Source organism: Myxine glutinosa, chromosome 2 (assembly GCF_964187855.1).
Source record: "Myxine glutinosa chromosome 2, kmMyxGlut1.1, whole genome shotgun sequence".
Lineage (NCBI taxonomy): Eukaryota > Metazoa > Chordata > Myxini > Myxiniformes > Myxinidae > Myxine > Myxine glutinosa.
Genome location: NC_136262.1, coordinates 49,586,316 through 49,611,528, shown reverse-complemented (window position 1 = coordinate 49,611,528; position 25,213 = coordinate 49,586,316). Strand labels below are relative to the sequence as shown.

At 50.4% G+C, this 25,213-nt stretch overlaps 1 protein-coding gene across 1 annotated transcript in view; it reads left to right on the top strand.

The window, feature by feature from the left end:
• The first annotated feature begins 4,112 nt into the window (after positions 1-4,112).
• Positions 4,113-25,213, top strand: part of CACHD1 (cache domain containing 1) — a 154,137-nt gene continuing 133,036 nt past the window's right edge. Inside the window, exon 1 of the mRNA XM_068108228.2 lies at positions 4,113-4,784. Within this exon, the coding sequence (XP_067964329.2) occupies positions 4,572-4,784 (213 nt within the window). The 5' untranslated portion in view covers positions 4,113-4,571. The remainder of the gene's footprint in view (positions 4,785-25,213) is intronic.

Here is a 25,213-nt window from a genome sequence, read left to right as displayed (position 1 = left end):
GGCCTACATATTGTTATGTCTGTGGGGTAGAGGAATATCGAGAGTCAGGTAGATCTGAATAGGTAACATGCTTCGTCTGCCGCGATAGGGAATCTGCCTGTAATAGGTTCTATGTCAGTCCGGTTTGTCGGTTAAGGATTATACCCGTGAACATACCAGGATGTTCATGTGCTAGGTAGTGATAGGGATTAAAGATAACAGCCCTTGTGTGTCACACCTGGTAATCAAGCCTTTGTCCCTTATGGCAACGTACACCTGTAGACACTTAGATAGGCCCTGTAGTGCACGCAGAAATTAAATTCCCTTCCCTGACAAGGACTTCGGAAGAAAACGGGCAGGGGGCCAGTTCGGGGCACCGCCGTATGGGTCGCAGCCCGCTACACCTTCAACTGGCCTGGAACGGCCTCGTGGCAAAGCCGGGGGCCACGCGCGGGAGGGCGGTTGTCTGGGAAGGGAGGGGGTCAAGCAGTACCGGTGCGGGAAGCACTCGATCAATCAGAGGGCGCGCCGAGACCGACGTCACGGGCCAGGCCATAAAAGGGGGAGCTGCACGACATTCGAGCGCTTGGCTCGGAGCAGCAGCTCTCTTGGGTTTTCATAGCGTGCAGTCACAATTGCTCTCCTTTGGTCTCTCTCCCCTTTTGCCGTTCTTCTTCGCTGGTCACTGGATGCTATACGACATCTGTTGGTCCCTGCGCTTCTCTTCATCGGGCCGACGGTTCGCTCGTGGTGCTTGGAGCGGTGCTCAGTGCTTCTGGAGCTTAGAGTGGTGGACGGACCTCATGGGCGGTCGACGAGGAGCCTGGAGTGGGCGTTGGCTCGGGCCTTCAGGGTGTTGTGGTGCTGGAGCGAGGGACCTCGTGGTGTGCAGCGGAGCTTGGAGCCGCGTGGGGACAAGACGACGGACAGTTAAGACGCACCACATTTTACATTACATAACGAACGTTTTTCTTTTGGTTATTCATTTTCCTGTGTGGCGTATTTGAAGTCTGGTGTGTGGGATCCAAATTTAGAAATTAGATTTATCGTCGCGTTTCCCTGTCTCGACCTTTGCAAATAAACCCTTGTATTATTTTCCATTCCCTGCAAATCTTGTGCCCGTTTGAGTTCGTTCCCCTTCCACAGTTACGCGCTCCCGCTTCTTCCTCTTGCCTTATTCTCTTCCCGCGTTTGATAGCACAATCCGTGTTTGGTCGTCGCCTCAAGTAAGTCCGTTTTGGTCCATCCGCGGTCCCTGGTGTTAACCGGAAGGGTCCGCGCGACAATATATTAATATGTATGAAGCCCAGTTACAAATGGCTACAGCATTGTCTTGGAAAAAATAATAATGAATGGGTTAGTTGATACAGGTCAGTAGGGTTAGTTGATAAGCGTATCAACTAACCTACTCAGACTGTATCATCTAACCCATCCATGGGTTTTTTGCAACACATGTTGCCCACATGCTTCTGTGTATTATCCTGGCAATCAAAGCAGCGTAGGCTGAAAGCCACTTTCACAAGGTATAATCAACCAATGAGAACTCCTGTGAAATCTATGTAGTATTATCACAATAAATGATCTTACCTTTTGTTGGCGTTTTTACTCAGGAGGACACAAATCAGGTTTTTTGGAGAATCACACCCTTTATTTGTCTGTAACTTCTTGACCTACTTATCAATGATATGTAATGCAACTAGCTAACAACAGAGGGCAGAAGTTACACAAGCTTCATTTCTGAGAGCTAGGAGGAAGGTTGCATCAACTAACCTACTGTATCAACTAACCTGCCTCTCCCCCATATGTATTTCTTTGGTTTGCAGTGGAACAAAACAAAAAAAGCTGAAAAAATTACTAAATCTAAGGTTATTCCACACAGAAATCGTAAAATGGCCCGGATAATATTATTGGCACCTTTTAGAAGTTGATAGAAATAATTAGATTTCAAGCAGGTGATTCTCCTTTACTTTGGAATTGAACTCACCTATGGTGAGAACTCACCTATACTTTCAGGTGCCTGCAATATAAAATTCACTCATTCAACCATTTTGAATGGAGAAAATGGCACTGTAACCCACCTCCCTGGATGTGGCCGCAAGAGAAAACTTGATTGAAGATTGCAGCGAAGGATTGTTCGAATGGTGGAGAAAGCACCTCGATCAACTGCCAAACAGATTCAAGCTGACCTTTGGACACAAGGTACGACAGTTTCAACTCGCACCATCCGTCACCAATTCCATGAAAGGGGGTTATATGGTAGGAGACTGAGGAGGACCCCACTGCTGAGAGAGAAACATAAGAAAGCCTGACTGGAGTTTGTCAAAACACACCTGAACCAGCCAAAATCCTTTTGGGAGACTGTCCAGTGGACAGATGAGACCAAATTGGAGCTTTTTGGTAGAGCACATCATCTCTATGTTTACAGAAAACAAAATGAAGCCTTCAAAGAAAACAACACCTTCCCTACAGTCAAACATGGAGGAGGTTCAGTGATGTTTTGGTGTTGCTGTGCTGCCTTTGGCACTGGGTGCCTTGAATGTGTGTACGGCATCATGACATCAGGAGATTACCAAGGCCTTTTGGAGCGCACTGTTCAACCCAGTATCAGAAAGCTGGGTCTCCATCGAATGTCGTGGGTCTTGTAGCAGGACAAAGACCCCAAACACACTTCAAAAAGCACCTAGGAATGGATCAATGCAAAACGCTGGACTGTTCGGAAGTAGCCAGCAATGAGTCCAGATCTAAATCCCATTGAACACTTGTGGGGAGATCTGAAAAGAGCAGTTGGGAGAAGGAACCCTTCAAATCTGGGAGAACTGGAGCAGTTTGCACAAGATGAGTGGGCCAAAGTGCCAGCAGAGAGGTGTAGGAAGCTCATTCATGGCTATAGGAAGCTCTTGTCTACAGTTATTTTGTCCAAAGGCTGTGGTGCTACCAAATATTAAGTCTAGGGTGTCAATAATTTTGTCAATGCCATTTCTTTTTATTTTATGATTTGTAAGGATATATTAAGTTCTGAATCAAAAACAAAGGTTTTGTAATATTAACAGTGAAATAAAGAATTGTGGAGACCAAATACTTTCGTCAATTTCAACGTATTTTTAGAAAAAATTGTGAGTTATTTGAAAAAAGTGCAAAGGTGCCAATATTTTTAGACACGACTGTGTGTGTGTATATATACACTATATGTATATATGTATATATATATATATAAATGTAGTTTAATGAAAGAACCATTTATGTATAAACATTTCAAAGACTTCGTCGACATCCATTGACTATTTGAGGTTAGGCAGCAAGACATATTATTATGGAAATAAATTTGCTTACACCTTACAGATTAGTTGTTTCTTACTGGTGTTTTCAATGAACACGTTTATGATGGAAATGGATTGGCAGGCTCAACTCGAGCTTCAGAGGTCATGGGATTAATCCGTAAAATAAAACCTAAAGGAATCTTATTCAAAATATTTCTGAGTTCATCCAAAAGTGAATTCCTTGGTTGCTTTTGCTTCCCAAATCCCTGTAATCGCGCTCCTTTGAAAATGATGATGCTTTGAATATTCTATTGAGCACCTCATGCTCGGTATTCCCACCCGCGCTCGTGATCGAACCTCGCACTTCCGCTCGGCGAGCCCACGTGACGGAGCAAAACTTTTTTTTGAAACTTCAAAGCGCGGATCGAACCATTCAGCGCGGGGAGGGGGGGAGGCAGTGGGTTCAGCGGGACTCCTCGGTTGTTTACGGTGCCGTGGAGTTATATCCATCCAGGTGGTACGTTGGATAAATTACACAGCACTTCCAAGCAATGACTTCGCATGTAATTGAGAATATCGTGAGAAACAAACGAGAGCGGTTCGGCGACGCTTTCAGCGTCATATTCATTATCAGGACCGGTTGGAATCCACTATTAGAGCAGGAAAACCCAGATCCGGATCATTTTGTTTGCTCGGATTCTGGATTTTAAATCAAGAGATAATCAAAAGCATCTTTGATGACAAATTAAAGACGAGTCAGATTTTTCTGTCGTTTACCCGTATGTTGAAGCCACGGGTTGTTGTTGAGATGAATATATCGATGAAGGAAACGTTTTTTCGCCGCCACCTCTCCACCTCCGCCGTACTCCATTGCTCGCGGTCAAAGCTGCACAAGCACTGCGAGTTCACTTTCATCTCTTCTCGCTTCGCTTCTCTCTTTCTTCCTCAACTCACACATCATTCCGAGTCGGAGCTTCCCAAGGCCGGAGCCGATGGACGATCCTCAGAGTCGTTCACATGCCTCTGTGCTCCTCACCTGCTCCCATTTTCCCGCGTAGTCCTCGTGTACGCACTCCGTCCAGCCCTGTCTGCATCCTCAGGAGTTCTTCAATTCTGCTTCCTTGGAATCCTCAAACCCTCCATCATTTCATCTCCACACTAATCTCTCCATCTCGCTTCCCGCGCACCCACTAATCCTCCATTCAATGCACCTCATACCCCCTCGTCCCAAACTCACCCATTCCGTCCACGTGTTGTTCTTCATTCACCACCGCCTCCTCCTCCTCATCATCAAATCCTCTGTAACACCTCATCCTCCATTATTCACCTCCAGTCATGAGCAGTGCCTCTGCTGCGTGCTTCCTGCTCCTGCGCTTCTTCGTCGCGTTCATTTTGCTTGCAGCAGCTGATTCCCGGGAAGCAAGAAATTTGGCGTCCTTGCTCTCCGCCGGCTCCCGAGAAGCAGGATCCTTGCTTCCCGCAGCTTCGACTTTAGCCGGCCGTCTTCGCTCCATTGCAGACCGCGAGCTCGGCGTTTCGACCATGCAGGTAAGCCCCGGTAACTCGCGACATTGTTTTCAGTCTCATCTAAGACGCAAAACCAGAGTTTGAATATCTGAAGATATCGGTTTTGGAATCGAAATCGAATATTTTTAAAGGGGCTCTTAATGTCCTACATGCAAAGTCTTGATGCTCATTCCTAATGCAGTTTTTTTTTTGGGGGGGGGGGGGGGGGAAGTGGGAGTTTCTGGGGTTCTGTTTACTACTTGGGGTTCAAGTGGACTGAGTGGGGGGGTTATTGTATGGGTGGTTGGTTCAAGTGAGTGGAGAAATTTGATGGATTCGGTGGATAATTAATTACCTCCACCACTGAATGTGGATGGAGGTTGTTTTCACATCTGTCTGTCCGTTTGTTTTTCTGTTTGTGAACAGGATATCTCAAAAAGTTGTGGATTTCGATCAAAAAGCAGATCTGGATCAGAGAATTTTTAATTGATTCTTCACCATTGGGGGAAAAACAAACAAACAAACAAAAAAAACCTGTAGAAGCCATTTTTCCCCGCAAGCGGGGGTTGGCCTTTTTCGGGGACCGTGGTTGTTGTTGTTTTTTGGTCCCCTTTTTGAAGCAATGTTTTACGGCCGGATGCCCTTCCTGCCGCCAACCCTTTTTGTCGCCTTTTTACGACAAACAGGGAGTTACCAGTGAACTGGTACTCAATTAGCCGACCTCGGAAGGATGACAGGCTGAGTCAACACCCTGGCGTTAATTCAGCGATCGACCGGGATTCGAACCCAGGATCCTAGGATCCTAAGCTGGCACCCTAGCCGCTAGCCCAACACCAGGCTTTGTTTTTCTGTTTGTGAACAGGATATCTCAAAAAGTTGTGGATTTGGATCAAAAAGCAGATCTGGATCAGAGAATTTTTAATTGATTCTTCACCATTGGGAGATAGGGCAAAAACGATTATATAGCAGGACATCTCAAAAAGTTATGGACGAATTTGGATGACACTTGGTGGACAAATTGGGTATGTGACAAGGAAGGTTTAATTCAATTTTGGCAAAGATCCAGATCTTTGGGTCTTCTCCATCGGGGGACAGGGCCTTCTCCATCGCTGCTCCCACCCTCTGGAACTCACTACCTCACACCATCAGAGACTCCTCCTCACTCACCACATTCAAAACATCACTCAAGACCTACCTGTTCAACACTGCATTCAACATTTAACCCACAGCATTTAACCCCTGACTATCTCTTCTCCTTCTCCCTCCTTTTGCTTTGATTATTTACCTGTTGATTTTTGTCTTTTTGCACTTGTTTTTTGTACTCTGTCAAAGCGCCTTTGGGCTTCTTGAAAAGCGCTACATAAAATAAATGTATTATTATTATTATTATTATTATCTGAATTGGTGATTTTTTAAATTGATTCTTCACCATTGAGTGACAGGGCAAAAACGATTATATAGCAGGACATCTCAAAAAGTTGTGGACGGATTTGGATGAAACCTGGTGGACAGGATGTGTGTGTGACAAGGACAAATTGATTCAATTTTGGTGAAGATTCAAATCTGGAGCCGGATACGAGAATTAAAAAATGTATAAGCGATTCTTCACTGTTGAGCGATAGGGCCAAAAACGATAAAGAGCACGATATCTCAAAAAGTTGTGGACGACTTGTCACAAAACTAGGTGGACGAGTTGGTTAGGCGACAACAACAAGCCGATTAAATTGTGGATCAGCTCCGGATCCGGATCTGACCTATCGATGGATACAAAATGTAAACTGTTCAGCTTGGTGGAGGGAGGTTTGAGGTATGCTCTCTACTGGCTGTCGTTCTAGTTTTTTTTATACTAGGGTGTAAGACTTTGGGCTTATGGATGAGTTAAACGACAAAGGGCAGCAGGTTTATAAGCCACCTAAAGGTATTAGGGTTTGAGGGGAGCAGGCGGTCAAGGGGTGAACATACATTAAGGAGAAAAGGAAGAATAGCACAAGAATTGATTGTTTGGAAAAGTCGATGATTTATTGGAATAGTTGAATAATTTTTTTTAGAGGTGCGATTTCAACACCTTATGGAAACCAGAGAATGTCTTGCCGACAATGGCACCTTGGAGCAGATGCAGATTGCCTGGTTCTGTATGGCCAAACGTCCCATAAAACGGGCAAATAAATTAAAACGATACAGGATGGCATCAATCTGAAACATTGATGGTCTCTGTATGGAACTAGAACCAAGTCCAGCCGGGCTGCCTGCATTCAATGAGTGAGAATGAGATAGCATCTGAGCTCCATTATCTTCAAATGTGGCACACAATGTCATGGAGTGAAAGATTGCCAGTTGATCGGTACCCTGGGCCATTTTACCACTAACTTTGAGTACGTTGATCGGTACCCTTTGAGTACGTTGAACTAGAAGTTAAAGCGGGCTGAACATTTAAAGAAAACACCATTTTGATGGATTTCTGTTCCTCCTCCTTTCTCCCACTTCCCTCACCCCCACCAACAAGCATCCTCCCTACTTCCACCATAATAAAGCCCACATGTTCCCAGTGCTGGCGATGAGACGTTTCTGGCTGCTGACCGACAATCCCCACCAACATTGCCTTTTCTCTACTGCGGCCGTAGAGGTGTTACGGATTCCAGCCTTTGTTTTTTGGGCTTTCAAGCAAGGGGTAATAAATATGAGTTTTAACTTGACACTTCAACTGCTGACCTGGCTTTGTGCCGATCTGATTTGGCATGATGGCAGCTGGAAGCGAGTTCTCAGCCATGCGGATGTTGCGGATGCTTTTGATGCTTGGATAAGATCATTTCGCAGCACAACTAGGATGAGGCCGCTAAATATTCAGCAGCATTCTCTGCTTTTGGATCAGTAATATGGTAGGAAACGATGCTGGGACCACTCACGGTGGGAGGCGGATGCAATTACTGAAGACTGTGGTCTTGGTTGAGAGTGAGGCTAGAGGGCAACAGGGTCCTGTGCTTGTGAGTTAGCGGTAAAGGCCTTCAGAAAACTGTTGAAGCAAAAAGATTGAATGTTCAAGAGTAACATGAGGGTGTTAAATCGACTTTCCTTTCCTCATTGTGCTATTAGGTTTAGCCACTGTAGCGGGGTGAGCTGCAGACCACCTCATCCATCCACCCACCCCAATCCCCAGCTCCTCGGATCCATATCCAGTATTCCCCTTCTCCTAAAATGCCAATATATAACATGATACAGGCACGGGATTTGTTTGCATTTTCATGAAAATTGAGTCATTGTTTTAGGTTTAGCCACTGTAGCGGGGTGAGCTGCACACCACCTCATCCATCCACACACCCACACCAATCCCCAGCTCCTCGGATCCATATCCAGTATTCCCCTTCTCCTAAAATGCCAATATATAACATGATACAGGCACGGGATTTGTTTGCATTTTCATGAAAATTGAGTCATTATTTCCAGTGGGTTAGCCTAGTGTTCGTGGCCAAGACGATAATTTTACTTCTAGCTGTCGCATAAGACAACAACAATATAAAAAGTGTGTGTGTGTGTGTGTGTGTGTGTGTGTGTGTGTGTGTGTGTGTGTGTGTGTGCGTGCGTGCGTGCGTGATGCGTGATGCTCCCCACAGCACGCAAGATATGCCTGCAAGTGTATGTGGTTGAGATGTTGCTTAATCTCTGTTGTATTGATGGAAACCCTGGCGTAATGACCACATTCATATTACATATAAAAGGTGTTAAGTTTTGATAGAAGCAAACAGGTATTGAAGTACAAGGTTTGACAATTGATGGACATGACTGCTCATCAGAGCAGATTCATATATCACAGCATAATTGAATTGCTGCTTAGAGAGTTTCTGCTTTCAATATTTATACGACAGCACGTTCTCGATATTTTCTCTAAATTCTCAGCACTTTCTCTAAATCTCAATATTTATATATAGCCTTTATATATTGATACGAAGAATATACTAGATATTGCATTATAATGGGAGATTAAATTGCACACATATACAACAACAACAACAACAACAACAACATGCATTTTAAGGCCATTTTCCCTGCTAGAGCGGGGGTTAGCCTTGCGGTCCCCATGACAATCTTCTCCATTTTGCCCTATTTTCTGCACCTCTCCTTGTTAACCCCCTTGCCCACATTTCTTCTTCCACCATCTTTAGCCAAGTCTTTCTCGGTCTTCCCCGTCCTCTACTTCCTTCTACATTCATTTCCATCACTCTTCTCAACCAGTCACTTTCATCCTTCCTCAACACATGACCAAACCATCTCAACCTGTTCCTCTTCACAGCATCAATCACAGGCTCTATTCCCATCATCTTTCGCAATTCATCATTTGTCTTCCTCTCTCTCAACTATACTCTGCACATCCACCGAACCATTCGCATTTCCACCCTTTCCAGCCTTCGATGCTGCTCTACGTTCATTACCCATGTCTCGCTCCCATAAATCATAACACTTCTCACACATGCAGCATACACCTTTCCCTTCAGCTTCAACGACACTCCCCTCCTCATCAGCACGCCACTCAGTTCCCGAAACTTCTTCCATGCACATCTCACTCGAGCAACCGTTGCCGAGTCTGATCCACCTTCTCCATTCAGCATGTCTCCGAGGTAGCAAAATGTTTTCACACCTTCCAGCTTCACGCCGTCTCCAAGATCCAACTCAACATTTCCTCCATCTGCAGCTCCCTCTATGCACACCGTACATTTGAATGTAGCTGCCACACTGGTTAATGACCCTCTCAGACCACTACATTTTTGATGAACCAACTCAGCGCACATTGTACATTGAATGGAGTTCACTCCGACACCCTTCCTGCACACGGCACATGGCCACTTCCCTGTTCTTTCCACCTCACCACATGCTTTACCACTTGCCATAACCTTCGTCTTTCCTATATTCACCTTCAGACCCTTTGTCTCCATACATTCCTTCCACTTGTTCATCTTTTCCTTCAGTCCATCCATACTTTCCGCAATCAACACCAGATCATCTGCATACAACAACTCCCACACTAAACCCTCCTTTATGTTCTGAGCCAGCACCTCCATCACAGCTACAAATAGTAGTGGACTTAGTACCGACCCCTGATGCACTCCCACCTTCACCTCAAACTCACCACTGTTCCTGTCCTCTGCCCTTACAGCTGTGCGCGCTCTTTTGTACATTGCCATCGCTACTCTGATCAACCATTCATCCACTCCTAACTTCCTCAATGCCCATGTTAATACTTCACGTGGAACCCTATCGAATGCTTTCTCCAGATCAACAAACCCAAGAAACAACTTCTTCCTCTTCTCCATGTACTTCTCCTGCAACTGCCTCACAATAAAGAGCACGTCTGTCGTTCCTCTTCCTGGCATAAATCCAAACTGTATTTCGTCGATCTTCACCTTCTTCCTTATCCTCCTCTCCAACACCCTTTCGAATACCTTCATTCCATGCTCCAATAACTTTATCGCTCGGTACGAGCCACGCTCCAGAGGGTCACCTTTCCCCTTGTATAGAGGGACGAGGGTACTCAGTTCCCAATCCACTGGAATGCGGCCTTCTTTCACCACCAGATTACAGATCTCTGTCATTCTCTTCACACCCTAACTTCCTGCTGCCTTCAACGTATCTCCCACAACTCCCGTCGGCCCTCCCGCTTTTCTCCTCTTCATTGCTTTTATCGCTTCCTCAACTTCCTTCTCAGTTATCTTCTCTGCCGGTCCTAAAACTGGGTTACTCTCTATGTTGCCATCCCATTCATTGTCTGTATTCAACAGCATTTCCATATATCTTTTCCATCTTCCTTTAATTCCATCTGGGTCCACAACGATTTGTCCCATTTCATCCTTCAAGCAACTCACCCCCCTCACATCACACCTCTCTTTCGCTATCTGCTTTGCAATCCTGAATACTGCTCTCTGTCCCTCTTCTGAATCCAAGCTTTCTCCGAACATTTTCCTGCATGCCTCCTGCGCCTTTCCTACCTCTTTCTTTGCAGCCTTCTTGACTGCCTTATAACTTTCATGCTCTGCTTTTTCTGCTCCCGTACCCTTCGCCTTCTGCCACTCCTTGAACTTCTTCCTCTTCTCGTCAATCCTCTTTCCTACTTCCTCATCCCACCACCATGTTTCCGAGTGCCTCGGTGGTCCTTTTGTCCATCCACATACCTCACCAACGGCTCCCAACAGACGATCTTTCATTGACATCCAACCACGTTCAAGCTCAACCACATCATCCTCTACTCTACTCAGCCTCTCTTTTAATGCCTCCCTTACTGTCACCTCTTTCAACCTCCACACCTTCATTCTCGGTTGGTACTTCACCCGCCGATCTCTCCTCGCACCTTTCACCCTTATGTCGCAGACAACCAAGTGGTGCTGTGAAACTGCCTCCTTCCCCGGGATCACCTTTGTGTCCCGGAGGTGCCCCCTATCTCGCCTACGCACCATCAGGTAGTCAACGGTTGTCGTTGACCCACCTGACGTGTATGTAACAAGCTTATTATCCTCTTTCTGGAACTGAGTATTACAAATCAACAAATCAGCTCCATCAGCAAACTCCAAAATCCTTTCACCTTCTCCATTTCTCACACCATATCCGTAACCATATGTCACACCATATCCGAATTGCATACATATGTGGTGCTCTTATTTATATATAAATACATGTTCGGGTCTACTATGAGGGGGTTGGCCTTCGTTCCCTCCCGAACTTACCGGACCTAAGGCTGCCGCGCACGAATAACTTCGTACTTCGGCAGGTTGCAAACCAGCAACTACGAATGCCAATTGGTCCACTTCGCACGATGGCAAAGTCCATTCGTCTGACACCGCTTACGTGTACCACTTGACGGTTCCAATCGGGGAACGCACCTGTTGTACCACAAAAGCGGTGTACCACTTTTGTTCATGGATGGAAATTTAGACGGCCGAGCAAGCGTTGGTACCCGAAGGGCTGATGCTAATTTGTTATGGCCAATCGCTACTCTGGGTGCGAGCAATGGCGGACCAATGGTAGAAAGTACATTCACGTACAGTTGAAAAGGAAACGCTTAACGATTCGATAAGTATTTGCAGTGAAACTTATCGAAAGGAAAGAAAATAAGGACAAGAGGCAGAAACTTAGCTTATTCTATTGCTTATGACGATTACAACAAATAAACACAACATGGGTGCCCAGTGCACATTCATGGGGGAGGGGGAGGGGAAACAAACGTTGGGATCCTGTTAGCAAAAGGTTGCGATGTTACCAGGACCTTGTTGTATCCACTGCAACGACCTCGTCTTGCCGTCACCAATGAGCAATACGCCGGCAAGATGGCCACCCCCAGCATGAGCACGAAGAGGCAAAGGCGATCCCCAGCACAAATATGAGCAGGCAAAAAGTGTCGGGAAGAAGGCAGAGTGAGTGCGTTGGGAACCGTGAGGGTAAGAGCCAGTACACGTGGAGAGAGAGCATGTCGTGATCTCTTGCAGAGTAAGTGAGTCGTCGTGGCCTCATGCAGAAAGTCCGATGCCCACGTGCAGAGTGGAACCGGCAGGCAGAGAGCAGGCCCACAGAGGCCTGAGAGAGGGTCCAGCCAAGAGGTAGAATCCTGCAGGCATGTGCAGGGAGAACAAAGTCAAAGGCCTTTCTGTTTAGCAGAGAGCGTCATGCAGGCACGTGCAAAGAGAACAATATCCAAGGCCTTTCTGTCATGTACATGTGCACCGTGGGTCCAGCAGCAGCCAACAGAGAGCAGAGGGAGAGGGAGTCCAGCAGCCAACAGAGAGCAGGCACGTGCAGAGGCCCGAGAGAGGGTCCGACCAAGATAGAAAATCAAGTCATGGCCTCGTGCAGAAAGAGAGTCCGTCATGCACACATGCACAGAGAGCGAAAAATACATGCAGAGCGAACAATGCCCCAGGCCTTTCTATCCAGCAGAGAGCATCATGTAGGCACGTGTAGAGAGAACAAAGTCCCAGGCCTTTCTATCCAGCAGAGAGCGTCATGTAGGCACGTGTAGAGAGAACAAAGTCCAGGCCTTTCTGTCCAGCAGAGAGCGTCATGCAGGCATCGCAACAATACATATATACATACACACACATACACACCGGTAGTGGACAAAAAAGGGACACGAAGCAATGGCTTCCACACAGATGTGGCCCATGTGTTAATTTAGCAAATGGCATCCCAGCATGCTTAGGGTCATGTATAAAAATGCTTCATAGGCCTGATTGCCTATAATTATGGATAGCATGGCTGCAGGAAGAGACCTCTCCACCAAAATCCCCATCCACAAAGCACATGTGGTCACCCAATGGTTTGATGAGCATGACTGATTTTAGAGAGCTTCGTAAGCGAACCTCTATGGCAATTGCATGTATATGTAAATCCATTCAAAATTTCACTGTCATTCCCCATTCCCTTGGGAACAAAATTTCATGTTGTCATTTCAAATGTCCCTTCCATGATCCGCCATCTTGTCCCTTCCATGATCCGCGATCTTGCTCATGTGATCTTGCTTTGGTCTGGCACGACCGAAAAAATTATTTTCACCTGATTAAAATCAATAAATTACAATACAGTACTGTACAGAACGGATTTTGAATTCGAAACCGCTCATCATTTACGCCAGCTACACCGACTTCTTTTTTCCACCAGCTACACCGGCTTCAGTTTTCCGCCAGCTACACCGGCTTCAGTTTTCCGCCAGCTACACCGGCTTCAGTTTTCCGCCAGCTACACCGGCTTCAGTTTTCCGCCAGCTACACCGGCTTCAGTTTTCCGCCAGCTTCACCGACTTCAGTTTTCCGCCAGCGACACCGACTTAATTTATAATTCTAAGCCCAAGATCAAACAACCTAGCCTAGCTAGGCCTAGGCCTACAGATGTTTGCGAGGGCTGCGTACTCGATCGACTGACCATTGTTGACGAAGCTCTCACTCTACGCAATGCGTATTCATATTATCCATGTCGTGAAAATCAAGCACAGACACGACTTGTCCCTTGGGTAGGTTTAATATCATTTAGATCTGTAGTAACATCCTGTAAAATACATTCATGCAACAGACATTAGAATCAGAGTATTACATGGGCAATGTCCGATATCAATAGGTGAAACAAAACAGGCGCAGCATATAGGGGCGTACATACCATTCAAACTACAGGACTATGTCACAGTAAGTGCCGCTGGAGTGTCCGTGCCCCGCGGTTGTCCCGGGTCTTATAGACGCCCCTTTTAGTGGGATAAGCGAGCACTCCCTGGGTTCACCTTCGGTATAATTTCACTACATTCTCCCCGCCGTTAGAACTATACTGCCGCTCGGCAGGTTGCAAGCAAGCGTCAGCAATAATCGAAAGGGTCACGTCAATCCACGTCAGTCGGTCCACCCGTAGCGGTCGGGGCGGCGAACTACCCTGCCAGTTCGTGTTCGGAAACTACTGGGTACGGCGTCCCCAAGCCCGGAGTCCCCCGTGTCGGAATAGCTGCCGGAAGCGGGTGTCGGAGGGGGCGCCCCAGCGCCTTCTGGCAAGGGAGTGGGTGACGACGGAAGTGACGGTAGTAGTTCCATAGAGGAAGCTTCGGTAGAGTCCATAGACTCGTAGATGGGTTCGTCGATATCCCTGTCGTCGTCCCCACAAGGGGCGAGATGGCGTACGGAGACAGTAGACTCGCGGCCGTCCGCCGTTAACACACGAGCATGCTCGGGATTAGCCTGGAGGACCCGCACCTTATCAACAAGGGGGTCGTACTTGCTAGCGCGAACCGCTCGTTTGAGAAAGGCGGGCCCCGGCTCAGCGAGCCAGCTGGGTAAAGATTGGATACTACCCGAGCTTCTAGGGTGGTGGAACAGTCTTTCGTGAGGAGTCTGGTTGGTGGCGGTACATAGGAGAGCCCGGATCGAGTTTAGAGCTGCAGGTAGCAACCACACCCATTTATCGAGGCCTCGGCCGAGGGTCCAGTTTCATCTTGTGTTGCCTCGGCCTCCCGGTCCAGCCGGGAGGCCATATGCCATCATACCATAGATGGCATATGGCCTCCCGAGCCGGGCATTCAGATCTAGGGTGCTGCCGATTCCCACAAAAATAACACTTTGCGTACCGGTCAGGCCGTGGCCGGGCAGCGGCAGCAGCAGTTAGGCCGGAAGCGGAGTCCGCTTCAGGAGCACCCAGAGACTCGGCCGTGGTGGTCGGGTCCTCCCCCATATTCTCGGCGGTAACCCTCTCCGGTCGCGCGAGTTGAGAAGTCCCCGCCACGACTCGTGGGTGGTCATAAGCGGTGGATTGTTCACGGGCATCTGTAAAGACGCGTGCCAGCCGTAGTGCCTCCGTAAATGTCAGCTCCGCGGTCTCCAAGAGTCGGAGCCTCAAGACTCCAGAATTAATTCCAGAGACGAAAGAATCTCGGAGAAGGTCATCCTGAACTTGCTCATGGGTCCGTACCTCTTGGACGCATTCCGCCAATAGGTAACGCAGCTCCTGCGCATAGCGATCGATTGATTCCGATGGTTGTTGTCGCCGCTGGGAGAGTTGATGCCGGCCGTGCACGGCGCTCCGTTTCTTTATGTATAGTCGCTTTAGCTCAGCCAGAGCCGTAGCGTACGTCTCAAATCGAGCAATGCTCCGGTAAACGCTGTGATGGACCTTCGACTGTAACACGTACAGCTTCACCGCGGCGGTGGGCTCTGTTGAATGCCCGGCTCGGCTCTCCTATGTACCGCCACCAACCAGACTCCTCACGAAAGACTGTTCCACCACCCTAGAAGCTCGGGTAGTATCCAATCTTTACCCAGTTGGCTCGCTGAGCCGGGGCCCGCCTATCTCAAACGAGCGGTTCGCGCTAGCAAGTACGACCCCCTTGTTGATAAGGTGCGGGTCCTCCAGGCTAATCCCGAGCATGTTCGTGTGTTAACGGCGGACGGCCGCGAGTCTACTGTCTCCGTACGCCATCTCGCCCCTTGTGGGGACGACGACAGGGATATCGACGAACCCATCTACGAGTCTATGGACTCTACCGAAGCTTCCTCGATGGAACTACTACCGTCACTTCCGTCGTCACCCACTCCCTTGCCAGAAGGCGCTGGGGCGCCCCCTCCGACACCCGCTTCCGGCAGCTATTCCGACGCGGGGGACTCCGGGCTTGGGGACGCCGTACCCAGTAGTTTCCGAACACGAACTGGCAGGGTAGTTCGCCGCCCCGACCGTTACCGGTGGACCGACTGACATGGATTGACGTGACCCTTTCGATTATTGCTGACGCTTGCTTGCAACCTGCCGAGCGGCAGTATAGTTCTAACGGCGGGGAGAATGTAGTGAAATTATACCGAAGGTGAACCCAGGGAGTGCTCGCTTATCCCACTAAAAGGGGCGTCTATAAGACCCGGGACAACCGCGGGGCACGGACACTCCAGCGGCACTTACTGTGACATAGTCCTGTAGTTTGAATGGTATGTACGCCCCTATATGCTGCGCCTGTTTTGTTTCACCTATTGATATCGGACATTGCCCATGGAATACTCTGATTCTAATGTCTGTTGCATGAATGTATTTTACAGGATGTTACTACAGATCTAAATGATATTAAATGTCGTGAAAATCAAGCACAGACACGACTTGTCCCTTGGGTAGGTTTAATATCATTTAGATCTGTAGTAACATCCTGTAAAATACATTCATGCAACAGACATTAGAATCAGAGTATTACATGGGCAATGTCCGATATCAATAGGTGAAACAAAACAGGCGCAGCATATAGGGGCGTACATACCATTCAAACTACAGGACTATGTCACAGTAAGTGCCGCTGGAGTGTCCGTGCCCCGCGGTTGTCCCGGGTCTTATAGACGCCCCTTTTAGTGGGATAAGCGAGCACTCCCTGGGTTCACCTTCGGTATAATTTCACTACATTCCATATGTCATGGCCTTCTCAGTCACCAGATCTAAACCCAATAGAACATTTATGGGATATTCTGGTACGACTCCTGAGACAGTGTTTTCCACCTCCATCAAACAGGTGTGAGTTGATTGACTTTTTCGTGGAAGAATTGTGCCGCATTCCTCCTGCAGAATTCCAGTTGCTGGTGGACTCTATCCCACGGAACATACAGGCTGTACTGGCCACACGTGGTTCCATTTTTACGGCGTAGCACATAGGGCAATGCCTTTTAGAACAGCGTTTGTCTGTCTGTATGTCCCCACAAACGTCCACCAATCAGCTGAGGAGCTGTTCACATGACTGGGGGACAGTGTTTAGTAACCATTACAGTTGCATATTTTACTAAAAGGAAATATAATAACCTTTTGTGGAACATTTTGGGGCCTCAGCGGGTGTCGTAAGGTAGGTAGGATGTTTCAGAAATGCCTCAATACAATTATGATTTTGAAATGCGGTCAACACGGACCTTCCTTCCGAATCCGGAAATGAACAGATGATGGCGGTTTGCTGGTTTGCTATCTCAATACAATCGTGATTTAACATTATATTGAAGGAGCCGTGCTCCCACGTCGATCGGAAGAATGGACGTGACAAAAAGCTGGAATTCGTCCGAGTTGCTTTATTCAAACAAGACAGCTCAGGTAATCTCAAAAGCCCATTTTTCGGGCAGCAATATATATACACACATTATCCCGGAGCGTTTGCCCGGGAACGGCGAGAGGGGGCGTGGCCGGGCGTCCTGGCCACGGCCTGGCAAGTCGAGGGCGGGCATGCCCGGGCAAGCCCGGGCATCCCGGACGCGGCTTGGCAAGTCGAGAGCGGGCGTGGCCGGGCGTGCCCGGGCATGCCCGGGCGTCCCGGCCGAGGCCTGGCAAGTTGAGCGCGGGCCTGCCCGGGCGTCCTGGACGAGCCCGGCATGGTGATCGCTCCGCATCCTTGGTAGGTGCAAGGCGATTGTGAAAACCCAGCGGTAGCCGCTACACACGTCCCCCCAGAATCGACTTGCACCGGCAGGGTCAATTTGAGGGGGGTCCTGAAGACCCGGCCGAAGTGACCCCTGGCGGGTCGTGGGGAGGGGTCCGGTGTGGTGGTGGGCGGTCGAGTGGGGGGGCACCGTGGACGGGGGGGCGGCCTCGCCGCGGCGGAAGGGCCAACCCTGGCGGTTGGTCGATGTCCACGTGCACCGGCTTGAGGCGGTCCACCGCAATCCGGTCTGACCTGCCGCCGATGTCGATGACGAACGACTTGTCGTCCCCTCGCAGGACCCGGAAGGGCCCGTCGTACGGCGGCCGGAGTGGCCCCCGATGTGCGTCATGACGCACAAAAACATACTCCGCTGTGCAAAGTGCTGGGGGGACGTAGGACTGGGGGTCACCGTGGTGGGATGTTGGCATGGGGGCAAACCGTCGGGCGGCCTCCTGGAGGTCCGAGCGCTGGCGAGCTGCGGACCAGGGACTGGTAGCGTCGGGCACGAACTCGCCTGGGACGCGTAGCGCCTGGCCGTAGACAAGCTCGGCGGTGGATGCCCGGAGGTCCTCCTTGGGGGCTGTGCGGAGGCCCAAAAGGACCCACGGCAGCCGGTCGGCCCAACCGCCGTCCTGAAGGCCGGCCATGAGCGCGGCCTTCATGGAGCGGTGGAATCGCTCGCACAACCCGTTGGCTTTGGGGGTGGTAGGCCGTAGTACGGTGGAGCTTGACCCCCAAGTTGCGGGCGACCGTGCCCCACAGCTCGGAGGTGAACTGTGGTCCGCGGTCTGACGAGATGTCCGCCGGTGCGCCGAAGCGGGCGACCCAGGTGGCGATGAAAGCCTGCGCCACGTCGGCGGTGGTGGTGGAGACGAGGGGAACGGCCTCCGGCCACCTGGTGGTCCTGTCCACCATGGTGAGCAGGTGTGTGAACCCCCGTGACGGGGGGAGGGGGCCCACCAGATCCAAGTTGACGTGGTCGAAACGTCGTTCGGGCACGGTGAAAGGTGCCAGCGGGGCCTGGGTGTGTCGGTGGACCTTGGCCTGTTGGCAGGCTGTGCAGGTGCTGGTCCAATCGCGGACGTCCCGTCGAAGGCCGTGCCAGACGAATCGCGCCAACACCAGCTTCTGGGAAGCTTTCCGGCCCCGGTGGGAAAGGCCGTGGAGGGAGGCAAAGATGCGGCGTTGCCAGGTAACGGGCACGATGGGGCGAGGCTGGACTTGGGAGACGTCGCAGAACAGGACAGTGTCCGCGAAGGGGATGTCGGCCAGGTGGAGGCCCGTGTCCGCCGCCCGGAGGGCTTGCACCGTGGTGTCGGTGGTTTGGTCCGCCGCCATAAGCGCGAAGTCCACGCCGAGGTGGACCGCGTTCGCACTGGCCCGAGAAAGACAGTCGGCCACGGCGTTGTTTTTGCCGGCGACGTGCCGGATGTCCGTGGTAAACTCCGACACGGCGGAGAGGTGGCGCTGTTGGCGGGCCGACCATAGCTCCGTGACCTTGGCCATTGCGTAAACCAACGGCTTGTGGTCGACGAACGCCGTGAAGGGTCGGCCCTCCAGGAGGTGGCGGAAATGGCGAACGGCCAGGTGTAGACCGAGGAGCTCACGGTCAAACGTACTGTATTTGAGCTCGTTCGGCCGGAGCTGCCGGCTGAAAAAAGCGAGTGGCTGCCAAACCCCGTTCACCCATTGCTCATGTACGGCGCCCACCGCGTAGTCGGAGGCATCCGTGGTGAGGGCGATGGGAGCGTTGAGCACCGGGTGAGCGAGCAGTGTTGCGTCGGCGAGGGCCCGCTTTGAGCTTTGGAAGGCCGCGTCCATTGCTGCGGACCAGACGATGTCGTGCTTGGCCGGCTTGCCCCGGAGGGCTTCGTAGAGGGGCCGCATGAGTTGAGCCGCGCGGGGCATGAAGCGGTGATAGAAACTCACCATTCCCAGGAATTGCTGCAGGGCCTTTATGGAGCGGGGACGCTGAAACGTGGTGATGGCCTCGACCTTGGTTGGCAGCGGCACGGCCCCGTTCTTGGTGATGTGGTGGCCCAAAAAATCAACGGCTGTCGTGCCGAAGTGGCATTTGGCCGGGTTGACGATGAGGCCGTGCTCGCTGAGGCGCCCGAACAGTGTTCGGAGGTGGAGGAGGTGCTCGGCCCGGGACGTGCTGGCGACGGGGATGTCATCCAGGTAAACGAAGAGGAACGGCAGGTCACGCAGCACGCCGTCCATCAAGCGCTGGAACGCCTGAGCCGCGTTCTTGAGACCAAACGGCATCCGTAGGAATTCGAATAAGCCGAACGGCGTGATGACTGCCGTTTTCGGGACGTCGGCCGCCCTGACAGGTACCTGGTGATATCCCCGTATGAGGTCGATTTTTGAAAAAATGACCCGTCCCGCCAGACGGGCGGAGAAGTCTTGGATGTGTGGGATCGGATACCTGTCGGGGGTGGTAGCATCGTTAAGACGGCGGTAGTCGCCACATGGGCGCCAGCCGCCCCCTGGCTTTGGGACGATGTGTAGTGGCGAAGCCCACGCGCTATCGGAGCACCGCACGATGCCGAGGTGTTCTAAAGCGTTGAACTCGGCTTTGGCCACGGCGAGCTTGGCTGGGTCGAGGCGGCGGGCTCTGTCGTAGACCGGCGGGCCCGTGGTTGGTATGTGGTGCTCGATCCCATGTCGTACTGCGACGGCCGAAAACGTCGGCCGCGTGAGGGCCGGGAACTCCGTGAGCAGGCGAGCAAACTCGTTCGCCGCCGGGAGGGCGCATGCCAGCTCGGTCGGAGCAGAGCTGCTCAATGTGCATACCAGGGAGCTGAAGGTTTAGGCGTTGATTAGGCGACGCCGTTGGACGTCCACCAGCAGTCCGTGTGCGCAGAGGAAGTCGGCGCCTAGCAGAGCCATGGGCACATTTGCGGTTACAAACGTCCAAGTAAAGCGTTGGCCGCCGAAGCAGAGGGTGACGTTGCACGGGCCGAAGGTGCGGATGGCCGATCCGTTGGCCGCAACCAAGGAGGGGCCGCAAACCGCGGACTGCCTGTCCTGGTCAGAGGCGGGTATGACGCTCAGTTGGGCGCCGGTGTCACACAGGAAGCGCCGTCCGGACGCTTTGTCCGTGATGAACAGTAATTTGCCCGTGTGGCCGGCGCTCATGGCTGGTAATGAACGCCGGCCCGGCCGTTTCCCGGCCTGCCGAAGGTGCACGGGGGTCGGCATGTCCGGGCCTTCTGTCCGAACCTGGCATGATAGTAACACCACGCTTGGTCAGGTGGAGGCCCCGGTCGTCGTGCTGGAGGTGGTTGGCTCGGCGTAGCGGTCGCCGATTGCGTCGGCAGTTCGGTCGTCGACCGTGCCGGGTGCTCGGGCGCCATGGGTGTTGCGTCGGACGGCGGTGGGCCCCAGGTCGCTGCTGCTATGCGTTGGCCTGCCGCGGAGATCTTGTCGGCTTCCCTGGCGAGGGCACGGGGATCCGTGATCGTCGTGCTTGCCAGGGCGAGGCGTACCGGGCTAGGCAGCTGACGGAGGAACAGCTCCCGGAACAGGAACGCCGGAGAGTGCTCGCTGAGCAGCGAAAGCATGTAGTCCATTCGCTCGGACGGGCGCGTGTCGCCGAGATCGGGCAGGTCGAGCAGGCGCCGTGCGTGTTCCGCCGATGGGAGGGCGAAAACGTCGAGGAGGAGCTTTTTAATCGCGCCGTATTTGTCAGCGGCTGGCGGGCTCTCGAGGAGGCTCAGGGTGCGGGCCGCGGTGGCTGAACCGAGCGCTGCTACCACATGGTGGAAGCAGGTGTCGTCGGCCGTGATGCCTCGCAGGGCGAACAGGGAGTCCGCCTGTGCGAACCAAACCGCCGCGTGAGCCTCCCAGAAGGTAGGCAGTTTGAGGGCAACTGCTGCGTCCATGTCGGTAGGTCACCAATGAAGGAGCCGTGCTCCCACGTCGATCGGAAGAATGGACGCGACAAAAAGCTGGAATTCGTCCGAGTTGCTTTATTCAAACAAGACAGCTCAGGTAATCTCAAAAGCCCGTTTTTCGGGCAGCAATATATATACACACATTATCCCGGAGCGTTTGCCCGGGAACGGCGAGAGGGGGCGTGGCCGGGCGTCCTGGCCACGGCCTGGCAAGTCGAGGGCGGGCATGCCCGGGCAAGCCTGGGCATCCCGGCCGAGGTCTGGCAAGTTGAGCGTGGGCCTGCCCGGGCGTCCTGGACGAGCCCGGCATGGTGATCGCTCCGCGTCCTTGGTAGGTGCAAGGCGATTGCGAAAACCCAGCGGTAGCCGCTACAATATTTTGATATATTAATACTATGGTATTAATTTGTCATTGGAATGATGAATTAGAATTGGAAAATATAGAGAACGTGCTGTCAATGCCTGACGTATGACTGAAGGTGGCACAGGAATGTGGAATTTATTGGGTCATCGTTTGCCATTCGCTGTTTTTTTTACCCAAGTCATTCACAAACCGGCTGTCTATGCCTGAAGTCAAAATAATTTAATATCTACAATATTTGCTAACTGGTATACTGTATATATATATAGACTAGCAAAAGTATCCAGCATTGCCGGGTAACAATGAGTCACTTCCTGACGGGAATATGAATGAGGAGGGAGGGAGAGGGGGGGGGGATAGGAGGAAGGGTGAGGGCGGGAGGAGAGGAGGGAGGGAGAGTGGGGAAAGAGAGGAGGAGGGGGGAGGAGGAGGGGAAGGGAAGGGGAGGGGGAGGAGAGAGGGAAGGCGAGGTTGGAAAGGGGAAGGAGTGAGGAGAGGGCGAGGGAAAGGGGGAGGAGAAGTGGGGTGAAAGGAGGATAAGGGGGAGGAGAGGGGGAGAAAGGAGGAGGGGTTGAAGGGGTAGGACAGGGGGGACAAAGGGGGGGGGAAGGGGGGAAAGGGGAAGGCGAAGGGAGGGAAACAGTGAGGAGAAGGGAGGGGGGAAGGAAAGGAAGTGGAGTGGGAGGGGAAGAGAGGAGGGAGGGGGTGAGGAGGGGGAGGAGGGAGGGGGTGAGGAGGGGGAGGAGGAGAGAGAGAAGGGAAGGAGGGTGGAGTGAGGAAGCGGAGGGGGAGGAGGGGGAGAGTGACTATGTCGCACAAAAATGTTAGTCAATGAAAATATGGGTACGTGAAAACAAAAAGGCAGCTCTATCTACTGTAATGCCATGACTTGCAAAAACAGCCTGAATAGTGTTCATCAAGTGGTGGTTCACCTCATGAAGCATATTCAAAAAGGGTGTTATAACACACCCAAACATCCCCGGCCTTGTGACTAATTAATTAAGTACACAGGCATTTCTCACTTCATTTGTAGAGCCCTCACCAAACGGCTTAAGTACTCCAGCAAGCACTCCAACGGAATGGGTGTGATAAGGAATGGCTGGCTTTGCAAGTGACAGCATGCTGATTGCTTCTGGTTGAAATGGCCGAGGAATTTTAAAAACAGATCGATGTGAAGCAGAAAATCATGTGGAAACCACTGAGAGCAGACAAATAAAAAGAGTGTTATACCACACTCCAACTCCCCCGGCCTTGTGACTAAAACAACAAGGGCGCTCTGTCTACTGTAACACCATGGCTTGCAAAAGCAGCCTGAATAGCGTTCACCAATCGCTAGATATGGTAAATTCTGTCAGATTTCACTCCAGATTTGGATATTATTTGTTCTACAGCATCCAATTCTCATATCCGAATCCAGATTTTGATGACATGCTTTAGTTATGTAATGATAATAAATCGATCGCGTTTCCAAGGCAAGGCATGTTTGAGTAGGCCGAAACAAAATGGCGGCTTAAGAACCCAGCGAGATACAGTGGGCTGACCAAGATGGTGAGACACCATATTGGTACACCACCACATCAGGTTTTTTTCTTATGGGCATCTCGTTAATCATCTTCAAAAAGGATGTGATAACACCCAAACACCCAGTTTTCATCATTGCAATCTATTGGAGGTCCAGGTGTATGCATGCAAAGTTTGGGGCTGCTAGGTTTCATGGTTTTGGAGTTATGGAGGAGACAGGCAGATGGACAGATGGATGGACAGACGGACGGACACTGCCTTTTATTATTAGCTCACCTGGAACGAAGTCAGAGGAGCTTATGCGATGGCGCGCCATCTGTCCGTTAGTCCGTAAAAACTTGAAACTTCTTCTCCGAAACCGCTAATGGGATTGCAACCAAATTTGGTACAAATTATATTTGTTGTGTTGTGACTAAAGTTTGTTCACAGAATTAAAAAAGGTCAGGGTCTAAGGGGGTCTATCGGGGGTCAAAGTGGATGCAGGTTTGACCCCCCCAAAATAGGTATTTGCTTTTTCCTTTGAAACTACACACACTATTTCGATGAAACTTCACCACAACCTTCACCACCCGTGATGTACCAAAGTTTGTTCACGTAATTTAAAAAATCTGCCCCTTTTGGGGTCTATGGTGGGGTTGCCTGTTGTGTCGTAAAATACTCCAAGAATGAAGGATTGAGTAATCGCCAACAGTTTTATTCAATCCAACATCGGACGCACATCCCGTTACAATCCTCTCCACGCTCCGTCCTTTTCCCGGAACTCTGCTCCTCTTGGCCACGCCCCCTCTAGCGTACCTTCTATGCACAACACCACATTGCCCCCCAAAATAGGTATTTGCTTTTTTTCTCAAAACCTACACACAATTTTGATGAAACTTCACCACAACCTTCATCATCCATGATGTACCAATGTTTTTTCAAGGCAAAATAGCAATCTTGCGCCTAAAATAGGTGTTTGTTTGTTAAAAGTCTTATGATTATGTTAGTATGATTCTACATGCTGCCCTGTCTTCCAGCAAGCATTCAAATTGGTTTAAAATACCTTTAGTCAGTGCAGTACACTGTTTATTCTACCAGGTGTGTGCCAGGGGTATTGCCCCTATGTTTATAGATTATATAAATATACACACACACACACACACACACACACACACACACACACACACACACACACACACACACACCCTTCGGATAGTATTCACACCCCTTGACTTTTTGCACATTTTGCTGTGTAACAACCTGAATTTAAAATCATCCTACTAAAATATGCAATTTGGTGTCTGTCTGACGATTTTTGACCGCAATACATTCGGTCGTTACTTATCCAATCTCAACCAAACTTGACAGGAGGACTAAGGATCACAAAATGAAGGTTGTGGTGAATTCATTTGCCCCTTTCCCCAAGGGGGTTTTCCCCGCCAATGGGGTTGAGTATCGAGGTGTATATCCGTGTTAAGATAGCTTTATCGTGCCGTTTTTCCAAGGCCGCTTCTAATAAAGGCATAATATTAATGTTATTACAAATCAATATTAATACGAATAATATACCCTCTCCACAAGCGGTGTTCCTCCTTGAAAAAAAACGCCGTGTCAACGTTTATATATAGCTTATCGTGCCGTTTTGTGGGAGCATTCCCTACCAGAAGTAAAATATTATAAACCACAAACACCTGATTACCTTTTTAAAATGTCGCGAATGCTGTTTAAAAATAAACAAAGAAATTTGGAGGAATCCCGACATCAGTGAAGCAAATTTTACTTACCAGAACTGAGCGAAGATCTGCTGTAATCTATAAACCCCGATGGAGTTATT